The following is a 12357-nucleotide window of genomic DNA, read 5'->3' as shown; positions in this document are numbered from 1 at the left end:
GAATTTGTGAATACAATTTAACACCAAATGCATTGCTTTTTTTTGAAAAAATTAATTAAAAATTAAATTAAAAAATAACATAAAAGTTTAAAGTACATATTCAAAATAGCTAAACAAAATTTTTACTGATGAATTTTACTGATAGATATAACAGAGCCTCTAAATACTAAAACTCATAATTCTATTGATTTTAGTTCAACGATTTTTCTAACTTAACTCAATCACTACAAAACACTTCTGAAAGCACAGTAAGAACTTGAAATCATGTAAAAAGGAGATATTAACGGAATCATACTCTTATATTGTTTTTTACGTGTTAGTTAATTTCACACTTAGGATAATTTTCGAAATCGAAATCCCGAAAAATTTTTCGGGATCCCATTCGGGATTTTGGGTTTTCGTAATTCTTATTCTGGGTTTTCGGGATTTTGGGTTTTCGGTTTTTGCGATTTTGACCCCAATCCTTTTGTTGCAGATTGGGTTCAGCATACCGAATATTAAAATCATAAAAGATTTTTTGACAGCTTAGATTTTTGTATGGAAATTCATAACAGAATAAAAGATCTCGCCGAAAAGGCCCAATTGTCCCCAGAAAGCGATTCAAAAGGATTCTTATTTCAGTAACGAGGAGGAAATTGAAGAAAATTAATGAAAAATACAAGTCTTTTAGCTTTCGAAACTGCAATCTTTTATTTTTAATTATTTTTAAATGCTTAATCTGAATTGTTCGTGCTGGGAGTGACAACAAAGAATCATTTCTTTCTATTTCTGATAAACGGGATCGGGTGCGGTGGTTGCATTAAGCTCCTTGCTTGGCCATCTGCTGTTTCTGTTCCATGACACTGACTAGAACACTCAGAAACCGGCTCTTCTGGTATTGGATCTTTTCGATTTTCTCCATTTGCTCTTGAACGTATTCAACTCGACGCTTGAAGTAATCTTTTGATGTTTCAAGGTCCTTCAAAGAGAGATCATTGTATTTCTGGGTTTAAATTAGTCTTTTTTTCTTACCTTTTCAACATAATAACCAGTGCCAACATCAATTACAAAATTATCCATGTCTTTGATTGTCCCTGGGACATACATGCTGCTTGTGAGGGGAACAAGGATCTCTTTGTTTTGCCAATCGGGTTGCACTTGTTCGAGAGCTTCTTTGGAGGTGGCATATTTAGCTTTGCAATTGTAGAGGGTTTGTATTGAATCTTGAATGGCTTCAACTTCCTGCAAAAAGGATGACAAATAGCAAAGAAAATATAAAGAGGTTAAATAGGATGAGTGTCGAAATGGGTATAAATGGACAAAAATTGACGACCGCTGTCTTACTTGTTGGAATTCGGCTTTAATTTGTTGCAATTGTTCCAGACTTAATTTCTCCAAATCTATTTGTTCACCACCTGAGGGATTGGATGCCATTATTAATTATTGATTTATTAACCGATTAATTAATTTAATTTGATAAAATAGAAACAAATGTTTCTCGGATGATTCTTTTTGCAGCACAAGGAATCTTTCAAGGGAAAATATTTGACATTTGGAAAAATTCGGAGTGGGTGTGTTTGATTTGGGTGGAATTATTTCAGTTAGAGTTTTAAGCTATAAACAGAATGCTGATATGTTTAAAAACGTATTTATGGTTTGACTACATTGGTAATTTTTTTTTTACAAAAGTAGAAAATTAAAACTATTTTTTTCACTATTTGTGAAAAAAGAGTATACAAATAATTGTTATTGGAACAAAAATCTAAGCTTTCTCCATCATTTTTGTAAGTTTTTTTTTGGAAAACTATCATTCATTCATTTCGAATGTCCATTCGTATTATTTTTAACATTCTAGGTAAACGATCTCATTCGGTGGTCTTTTACGAAATACGAAACTATATGGAAGTAAAAGAAACTGAAGCGATATTCACAACAAAGAGCGATTATGTAAAATGAGTGATACGCTAATTACATTGGCCACTGTTTGCAAAAGTACAAAAGTGAAAGAAAAACCTTTTTTTTCGCTAACGCAATTTGTTTGTAGAAAAGAGTATACAATTTATTTTTTTAGACAAAAAATAAGCTTTCTGCATCATTTTTGTAATTTTTCCATTTCGGGAAACCATCACAAAATCGGGTTGAAAATTATCAGTTTTGTACTTTTTCACTATTATACTTTTCAGGTATAACTACAACAGCTACTTTTTGCAAAAAGTGAAAATTTTCAAACTCAATTAAGAGCAATGAAGAAAGAAAGAAAAAATTTTGTTACTTTTGTAAATTTTCCTTTTTTTTGCGAAAAGTGGCCGGTTGTAGTTATGCCTTTAAGCCTTAACTAAATTGGTCACTTTTTGCAAAAGTACAAAAGTGAAAATATTTTTTTTCTGGCTAGCGCAATTGTTTTCTGAAAAAGAGTATACAAATTGTTTTTTAGACCAAAAAATAAGCTTTCTGCATCATTTGTTTTAAATTTCCACATCGAAAAACTATACAAAAATGCCTTTTTAAATTTTCACTTTTGTACTTTTTCACTTTTTGAGCCAATGTAGTTAAGGCTTAAAAACATTTTTTTTTTGTAAAAACGAGTATACAAATTGTTTTATTAGATCAAAAAATAAGCTTTCTTTAATTTTCCCGCCCGAAAAACTATACAAAAATGAGTTTTCGTTTCCAGTTTCCGGCCCCTTTCGGAAAATCGTTATAACTTCTCTTATTTCTTGGCACAGCATACGAGCGAAAATTTGGAATAAACCCCTTCGAAATCCCTAGTTATCACGATTTTTCGAAAGGTGGCCGGAAACTGGAGACGGCCGAAAATAGGCAACTCTACCCTATCGGCCCTTTTATTATCAAGAAGTTTAAAAAATACATCTGGATGTAAAGAAATTGAAATGTCATAAATAAATCCAAATCCATAATATTCACTATCACACAGAGAAAAAATAGTCATTTTTAAATATTTTCATATTCAAAATCGGGGTAACTATTTTGGATTTGGATTAATTTTTGACATTTGACAATTGTACATCCACGTGTATTTTTTGAACTAGGCTTTTGTCAGTACAAAAAATTTCATTGAGAACAGAAAAATGATGACAAATAAATTCAAAAAACGTTATGTTTTAAGCGTATACACAGAGATCCAAAAAATAATAGTATCCAAAAATATAACCTTTTCCTTTACTTTCTATGACAATTTCTTTTTTTCAAAATAATGCAATTTTATATTGTATGAGGAATTTATTGCCCAACCTATGAGGCATTAAGATTAGATATGAAACAAGATTGCAATTTAAGCATATAGGGTAAAGTTGCCTATTTTCGGCCGTCTCCAGTTTCCGGCCACCTTTCGAAAAATCGTTATAACTAGTGATTTCGAAGGGGTTTATTTCCAAAATTTTGGAATAAACCCTATGAAATCCCCAGTTATAACGATTTTCCGAAAGGTGGCCGGAAACTGGAGACGGCCGAAAATAGGCAACTCTACCCTAGAACATATTCAGCCCTATCGTAAGTTTCACGTGAACAAGATTCCACCCGGAAAAATTTAATTTTACTATTCCCTTTTGTGAATTCCGGGAGAAAAGTTGTTCATGTTTGGACATCTCTCGGTATTTTCAACGTTTTTTTTCAGGTAAATGAGAGGTAGTCGACATCTCTTCTCTCACTTAAATTTTGGTGCCGATCAAGAAACAAGTTTAGCGGAGAATGCAAATTCCCTTCGGGTGAAACTCACGATACCTTTTGAATTTCCGGGCGAACAAAAATATTCCGGATGGAAAACATTCCAAGTGAAACTCACGATAGAGCTGATTTTCAAACAAAATTAAAAAAAAAAATAAAATTGTTTCAAACAGCAAAAACCCATTTTCGTCACTTGAAATCCTTAATAACACACAAAGTAAAATTTTGTCTTTACGTGACTGTTAAATTTGTATACGCTTTCATAAATTTTGCGATTAATTTGTATTTAATTCAGAAAATGTACCATATTTGTGGACACGGTAGTTATTTAGACATCACAAAACCACCTCCTCACACATTTTTGGTTGAATTTTCCTGTATGGTACGTGATGTTCTTTTGTTGAATCAAATATCCAACTCATTGACGAAAATGAATTTGTATCACTCAAATACAGGGGTGAAGATTAAGCGCCAAATCTTTTACTAGTTGTATTAAATTAGGTTAAGATAAGCTTCCATATGAGATACATTTTAATTCTGTTGGTTTAATGCTTTTAACTGGCCAACTCCCTATAATATATGGAGTTGGGCACTTAAACCGTTTTTTAACGTAAATATCAAGTCTCAAGTGGTGTTTTGGCATTTAAACTTAATTTAAAGTAATGTTCGTGTTTAAAAAAAATATATTGTTGAAAACCTAGTTCAAAAATTTAAATAAACAAACATGAATTAATGAAGGCCTTATACATTTATTTGTTATATAAATTAACAAGCTTTTCCAATTAAATAAGTACAAAACGTATACAAACCATTAAAAATTTAAACTTAATTTCGAAAACCCCAATTATCAACTAATTCTCTATTTTCTAAAATATGTTTAGAATATTTTCTTTTCTTCGGCAATATCTGCCACGCAATGTTTTCTAAAAATAGAGTTTTTTAATTAAGAAGAAAAAAAAACATCTAAAAATAAAGAGGCACACAAGTTTTTCAATAACCGCTGCTGCCAGTACTTCCCTCTTCAAAATAAAATTAAATTGCAATAATTAATTTAATTTTTTAGTGCAATTTATTTTTATTTTAAATTTATAAAAAAAAAACATACAAAACATGGAAGATACTACAAATAATAATCATATTCCTCAAGAATTGATCAATTCGATTCCAGTGGATTTAAATCAAAATCATGTAGAAGAAACAAAAATAGAGGAAAATGGAGCAGTTGGTGGTGCAGATGTCTGTAATAATAAGCAACAAGAACTTCTTGATATGGTGTTTTCATTGGAAAGTGAAAAACAGGGTATAATCGAAGAGTCACGTAGGCGAATAATGCAATTGCGAAAGGATCTTGAAGTAAGTTCGAAAGTCGTAGAAATCGAAATGTAAAAAAATGCTTCCGGAAGATAGATAGCTTTTTGGTTGCCAAGTGAATTTTTTTTAGACCTAATTTAGGTTAGGATCCAGAACGCAGTTGTTGAAATTAGTGTTTTTTTAATCAATTAATATAGTTCACAGTAACATGTGTCAACAATCAGTATAAACAAACTTTTCTGAACAAAAATCTCTAACTTTTATAAAAAAGTCATCTTATTTTTGGAAATATTAAAAATCAAAATAATATTTCCAGGAATCACTGGGCGAGAATGAAAAGCAAAAGAGAAGAATAATCCAGTTGGAACAAACTCTTGTCCAATCAGCAGCTTTAGGTGGCGGCGAAGGTCCCAAATCCAAACAAGATCAAGAAGAACTTTTGCTTAGAGCAAAAACACTTTTATTTGAAAAGACAAAAGTTTGCAAACAACAAGAACAGCAAATAGCCACACTCAAGGCACACGTCGATTCAATGAAGGATGTTGTTGCTGTCACCAAGGACATGTTGAATCTCAAAACTGCCGAAGCCGATCACACACAATCACGTTTGGACACAGCAATGCTGAGGATAAAGGCTGAACGAGACAAGTGTGTTATTTTTGAGAAGAAACTTGCCATCTCACAGGCTGTCTATGAAAAACTTAGGTCAGAATATGATGTGCAGTCAAATATTTTCAAGGTATAATTTTTTGTTCTCAATATTTTGCACCAAGGAATAAATAATATTGTTTTGAATTTTAGGGATTAAAAGAAGCCTACGAACAGAAAGTGGTTGTTCTAACAAACGCATTGGAACGGGCGAAGCAAGATTAGATCTCTTTTTAGATTGATTTGATTTCCACATTAATATTTTTGATTAAATAAAAACTTGTAGAAATTTATTTTTTGATTTATACAAAAAGTGTTACTTGTTTATTTAAATTTGTTTTAAATAGTGGGAACGTTAAAAACGTTTTTTTGGTATGTGTTTATACTTGGTACAAAATTCAGAAGTACTTTATGGGTAATTTAAAGAACGAGCGTATGGCGTATGAGTACCTTTTTTAAATTAAAATTGAAAAAATCATTAGATTGCATTTTATAAAAAGTGCATAGAAAGAATCAAGCCTTTTGGCATTGACTATGAGAATCTCAGTATATTTATACATTACTTCTTTCTTCCTCCAGTTTACTCAATTAATGGTTACGGATTTTTCATAGTTTTTACTTATTTCAAAATAAAAATAAAACTCAAACAGTCGTTACAACTATGCTCCCGTTAGGGCAAGTATATAAAAGATACAGAATTCAGGTGCATTTTTGATACTGAATTTTCACAAACCGAAAGTTTATAGAGAATTGTAGCTAATAGCATCATTAGAGCCATCTCTATTCTGCTCTTGTATATTTTCATTCTGTCCTGAGTACTATGGTTATTAAGATTTTATTTTGATTATTTGATTAAATAAAATTGAGAAGCGTTTTTTTTTTCAATCGCTCCACTTAAAATAAAAATAATTTTGATAATTTTATATTATTTTTGTTATTTTTTCTTCGTTAAACTTAACAAATGTCTTTTTTCAAGTTTTTCAGCAGAAGGTTTTTTTATTTTCCATTAGAATACAAAACCAGTTTTTCAAAAAGTAGAAACGAGGAGTTGTTGTTTTTTGCAAAGCTTATCGATAGGCTCAATTTTAATTTTCAGATTTCGAACGATTTGTCCTTATTTTCAACATGAAAACACGGCGTTTTTTTTTCAAAATGAAACAAATCGAAAAGAACTCTTTTTTTCTACCTACGTTATACTTATAAGTTATAATAACCTTTAATGTATAATGTATGCACCAATGAATAACTAAAAACCAATCAACCCACAACTACAATAATAATATTTGATATTTAAACAACAGGCAAACTTTATTGAATTTGGCAAAAACCTTCAATTTTGTTTAGTTTTCCAAAACCTCTATATTGGTTTTGTTGAGTTTTGAAAAAACGATTTTCTTAAATATTGTTTTAAATAAAAACTATTAGCTTTTATATTTTTTTTATTTCGTCATCTTATGCGCCTGGTCAAAAATTTTGATACCAATATCTCATTTTTGGCGTTTGTTGAGTTATTATTAACTATTCTTCGAAAATATAAATTGAATTCATCACTGCTTTTGCATCACAATATTTTGAATGAAATCAAAACATTACCTTACCTGCAAAGCATCAGCTTTGCACCAGAATTATATTTGGATGCAAAAGCATCACTGCATTAATGAATTCGACCATAATGCGTATTGAAATATAAATTATAACGTCAAAACCTCTTTCCACTATCAACATCTTCACATTAGAGTCTAACGACGTATCTTGCTTCGAGATGTGCTTCCGACAGGTACCTCAAAAGTTTCAGCATTCTCATGTTTCAAAAGAGAAATTAATGTACAATGAAGTCCTGAATAACGTTTCGGAACTTTTTAGAAAATTGTTCATTTTCAGCTATTGGAACAACATCTTACTTAAAACAATACAAAAAAAGCAATCCTAAAGCTGAAAGAAATGAAACGAAATGTGAGATCCTTCATTAGTCCACCAAAATGTAGTTTAATGTCAAGTCTAATGTTAATCAACATTGTAAAAGATTTCGAAGGAAACTCAATCGCATATTTTTCAATTGCAAAAAAGTATCAAAGACGTCCTTGTCGAAATAAAAAAAGGATTTGAAAGTGGAGGGAATAAGAGATAAACTGCCATGAAATAAAATTTAATTGAAGACACATTGCCGTACTTTTATTCAAATTAATGCCTAAAATATCACAGCAAATGATCGTTCCGAAAAGTTTAATGCATGCGCAAACAATGTAACTACATGATTTCGTTGTGCAAAATTAGGAACTTGTCTTTTTATTTAAATATTACATAGAAAAAAGATTTTTTTAAAGAAGTTGAAGAATGAAAAGAAGGGCATTGTACTTCTTCAATTAAAAAAATTCAACATTCTGGGTAACCTCGTGCGCGCAACATTGTTTCTACATGTCCGTTTTCTGAATCAATTATTCAACTTTCCATAATTTTAAATAAACTGATACTGAAATAAGGCCATTTGAGCTTATACTTTTGCAAAGGACTCTAGGATTACTGTTTTTTTTTATTTTTGATTTTTCAAGGAGCAATAAGGCCAAACAAAAAGAAAGGTAGGCCTAAAAACTCCTGGTACAAGCAAATGCAAAAACACAAGGATTCAGTTGGCCTCAGAAACGGAACAATACAAAACCGGGAGGCTTGCCGCCGATTTCTGAGGTCAACCCGGCGAACCCCACAGGCGGATCACTATTGTGAAGCAGTAACGTGGGAAGGTTATGATCCCCTCGACATCGAGATCATAACAGCGCCGAGAAAAAGGAAAAAGGAAGAATAAGGCCAAACAACCAAGTTTAACCTTGTCAGTTAGAATTTAATTGATTTCTGGTGCAGTTTTTTTCGGTTGAAACTCACAATAGGGTTGATTACGTCGCTTTTTATTTTTTAAACAGTACAAATGCATTTAACTTACCTTCAGTAAATATAGACTTCAACTTTTCATTGTAGCTTTTTCTTGTTTTGTATGGATGGAACAATAAAATCGATGTTAAACTAACTTCCCGATTTCAACAGAACTGGATGACAATGCAATATAATTTCGTCGTCTTAAAGCTTGGATGTAAATTATTCTTCTATAAAGGTTTTCTATTCAATACACCAAAATTATTATCGTTGTTCATTTGATTTTTCTTTCTAAGACCACTTGGACATTTTTTATTCTGTGTGTTAATGTTTTTTGTATTTTTTGTTTTATAATGTGAGTACGAAAAAATGCATCAATACATAAATGTTGGTTTGTGAAGGCTAAACAAAATTAATATGTAGTAAAATAAAATAGAACGCTATGCGAATAGCACTTGGAACATAAATCTATCCATCGAGTTCACCCGAAGCACAAGCGTCAGCATATGATTTGCCAGACTTATCTTCGGGGTTCAATTTGATCATGTCATCGATTCGCAGGATAGTGATTGCGGCTTCGGTGGCGAATTTCAGAGATTTGATTTTGGACATAGCTGGCTCGAGAACTCCAGCCTTTTTGTTGTCCTTCACAATACCTTCAATCAAATCCAAACCAGTCCACTTCAAATGAGCATGCTCAGCCTTAGTTTGACTGGAATTGTGGTATGCACGGAGTTTTGCAACCAAATCGGTAGCATCCTTCGCTGCATTCACGGCTAGAGTTTTTGGAATGACCAAGAGGGACTTTGCGAATTCGGCAATAGCCAGTTGTTCCCTTGAGCTCTGTAAGTCAAAGATAGAAATGAAACAATGGAACAGGTTAAGTTTAAAATAAATGAAACCTACCAATGAAGTAGCAAAGTTCTCCAAGTAAATTGAGAGAGCAGCTTCAACACATCCGCCACCAGCAACAACTTTTTTGCTTTCCAACACTCTCTTAACAACGCAGAGGGCATCGTGGATGGATCTTTCCATTTCGTCGCAGTAGAAATCATTTGGTCCACGGAGAATAATTGAAGCAGCAGCCCTAAAATATTCAATGAACACAATTAAACAAGTTAAAGTTAAAAAGTTCATTATACCTTACCTCGCTTTTGTACCCTTGATAAGAATAAGTTCATCATCACAGATCATTTCTTGAGCAACTTCAGCAGCTTCACCGACCATTGACGAATCGAAACTCTCCTCGCCATCCATGTTTGTGAGTGATGTACAGAATGCAGCTCCTGTTGCCTTGGCGATGATTTTCAAATCAGTCTTCTTGACACGACGGACGGCCATTGCTCCAGCTTCAACAAAGTATTTCATGCAGAGATCATCGACACCACCTGAGCATAGCACGACATTCACTCCAGTTGCAAGAATCTTTTGGATTCTCTCCTTGGTAATGTCTAATTCACGAGCACGGATACCTTCGAGCTTGTCTGGGTCATTGATAAGTACTTGAACACCCATCTTCATTTTAGTTTTTTGAAGGGAAAAATCTAGACAGGCGATCTTAGCATTCACCACCTTCTTAGGCATTTGCTGGGAGGCAATGGTGCAGTTAAGAGCATAGCCGGGAATCAAGAGACTCTCCCTAGCTGACTTGCCATGAGCTTTAAGAACATTGACGGCCTTGATTGAGTATGCAGCATTGCCCTTAGGATCAGTGATCTAAATGAAAGAATGATAAGAAGTTTATAAATCCGATATAAAAATGTATAGATAGAATAAATTAAAACGAATACAATAAATTAACCCGAACTAAATAGGGAGTTGGGACCTAAGAATATAATTAGATTCTACGAAAAGAGTGCTCGAATTTTGTACAGCTCCAGCCAGTACTAAAAATTCCTTTGAGCTTTGAATTCTTTATATGAAGTTCAAATATCTCAACAATATTTAATACCTCAGCACAAATACCTGGCTTTGCTGCCTCCCATTTGTATGATATAAGACGTGTTTTATTGGTAACTCCGTACTAGTTCAGAAAATTTTGCATGGTAAACAACAACAAATCATTGCTAAGGATTACCAAAAGTATTCGTATGTTGTGATTTACAGAGAAAAATGTTTCATATGCAAAATTATCGATAAATTTCAAATACCTAGTTCTTAAATAATGTTGTTTGAAATTTGGTTAAACTATAAATTGCGATAAAAAAATTTCAAAATTGCAAAAATTTGTAGAAAATATACATATGACATTTGAAAATAACTGTTAATAGCAGTGTTTTTGTCAGACCTTGAAATACAAGCAGTAGCCCAACGCAGAGTCCAAAAACGAAAACTTAATGGCAATTATTTTACTTTTTTTCTTCCAGTAAAAAGGAGTTTGCATAAACGCTTGGTATCAATTAGGACATACAAACATAAAGATCTTTAAAATCGGATTAACTTGTGAACATTTTCGTAAAAAGATTATTATTGCTGTTTGAATGAAGTTGACGAAAGTAGCCAAGCATATACAACAAAAATGCTTTTGGACCATTTGCGCAAAATGTCACTCTTTGTAAATAATAATTTGGTGTTGAAAAAAAAAACAAAAATTGCTTTAATAAATTCTTCACACTTTGTGTCCACTATTTGATGGAACATTCTATTACGTGTTTAGAAAAGATATAATTCATTTTCAAAATCAAATCTTTACATTAATTTTAACAAAAAGTGGACTTAAGCTACCAAGGAAAATAGCAAAGAATTTTAAGTCATGAACCACCGGGTACGCGGCAGCGTGGAATTGGATATTAAGGTTCAAAACATGGTACATTATACACCTTGTTGTTTTTATGGTATTTTCTCAAACGTGTAAAATAAAATACTATGGTATTGAACCAGTAGTGTGTCACAGGTGCTTACGGCAATAGAAGAAAAGACAAAAATCGTTGGATTTAACTGAATAAGGAAAACAAAAGGAGATGTGCCAACAAACAAACAAAAATATCTGACTGGAGTCTAGAATAAACGCCTTTTTTATATCAGCAATCTTGACGAAACTTTATTAAAGATAGAGATACAATTAATTACCATAAGAAATCGCTGCTTTGAACTGCAAAACTTTGTTTTGCTTCTATTAAAAAGTCATTTTTTTTAACAGATGATTTCACATAGTATGTGAAAGAGAGCCAACCCTTTTGATCGCTTTTGAAGCATTACTGTTCTAAACAAGGGACTTTTTTTATGTTTTACCTTCAATCTGCTGTTATTATAAGCTTTAAAATGTTACCAGTGTCGGCTCAAAATAATTGAAAAAAATGTTGGTTATATTTGGGAAAGTAATGCAAATGTAAGAGTTGAAAATAATGTGAACATATTGTGTATTGAAATTATTTTTTTTTTAGTTGTTCTTTTATCGTTAATATTTTTCTTTTTGCTTATTTACATAGTTTTTTAAAAGTTGATAAAATTCATATTGTTTGGCGCTGATCGTGTTGCGAAATGACCCCCTAGAAAATATATTTTTAACGGATAACACCCATATTACAATAAATTGACAGATTAGAAAAAATGACGGAGTGTTTTAGGATGGAAATTTGTTTGCACTTTAATCTTCAACCAAGTATTTCGTGGGATATATTTGTAGGATTAAGGACAAAAAATCACTCTAGTCGGTATAGTGTAAATTTGAACAGTGCGGAAACTTTGGAGATGCATTAACTCTCACGTACGACCAATACCAAATTGTTTAAAGATCTTCCTCTGCCATTGATAACTGTATGCTTCCTTATAAAAAAAAAAAAACATTCTACTCATTTCGGAATTTTGTTCTAGTCACTTCGTAAGTTCTGTTTTTTTTTTCCTTTTTGTTATCTGACTGTACACTTTTCT

The 12357-nt window shown here is 32.0% G+C and overlaps 3 protein-coding genes across 4 annotated transcripts in view; 1 reads left to right on the top strand and 2 right to left on the bottom strand.

Moving 5' to 3' along the window:
- Positions 1–664: 664 nt before the first annotated feature.
- Positions 665–1531, bottom strand: LOC129914460 (probable prefoldin subunit 5). The gene is made up of 3 exons (XM_055993730.1): positions 1324–1531; positions 1012–1221; positions 665–958 (listed from the first exon to the last, which is right to left on the bottom strand). The coding sequence occupies exons 1-3, from the start codon at positions 1411–1413 to the stop codon at positions 800–802; spliced, it is 459 nt and encodes a 152-aa protein (XP_055849705.1). The 5' UTR covers positions 1414–1531; the 3' UTR covers positions 665–799.
- Positions 1532–4636: 3105 nt separating this feature from the next.
- LOC129914679 (uncharacterized) lies at positions 4637–5929 on the top strand. The gene is made up of 3 exons (XM_055994014.1): positions 4637–5016; positions 5291–5713; positions 5776–5929. The coding sequence occupies exons 1-3, from the start codon at positions 4774–4776 to the stop codon at positions 5845–5847; spliced, it is 738 nt and encodes a 245-aa protein (XP_055849989.1). The 5' UTR covers positions 4637–4773; the 3' UTR covers positions 5848–5929.
- A 2841-nt stretch (positions 5930–8770) lies between these two features.
- LOC129914162 (T-complex protein 1 subunit alpha) overlaps positions 8771–12357 on the bottom strand; it is a 41372-nt gene continuing 37785 nt past the window's right edge. For both annotated transcript variants that reach the window (XM_055993270.1, XM_055993269.1), the window contains exons 4-6: positions 9635–10203; positions 9394–9574; positions 8771–9330 (exon numbers count right to left, since the gene is read on the bottom strand). In XM_055993270.1, the coding sequence (XP_055849245.1) occupies positions 8956–9330; positions 9394–9574; positions 9635–10203 (1125 nt within the window). In that variant the 3' untranslated portion in view covers positions 8771–8955. The remainder of the gene's footprint in view (positions 9331–9393; positions 9575–9634; positions 10204–12357) is intronic.

The sequence above is a fragment of the Episyrphus balteatus genome, chromosome 3 (assembly GCF_945859705.1).
Source record: "Episyrphus balteatus chromosome 3, idEpiBalt1.1, whole genome shotgun sequence".
In the NCBI taxonomy this organism is placed as follows: domain Eukaryota; kingdom Metazoa; phylum Arthropoda; class Insecta; order Diptera; family Syrphidae; genus Episyrphus; species Episyrphus balteatus.
The sequence above is the reverse complement of the archived record's forward strand: the minus strand, read 5'-3'. Positions and strand labels throughout refer to the sequence as shown.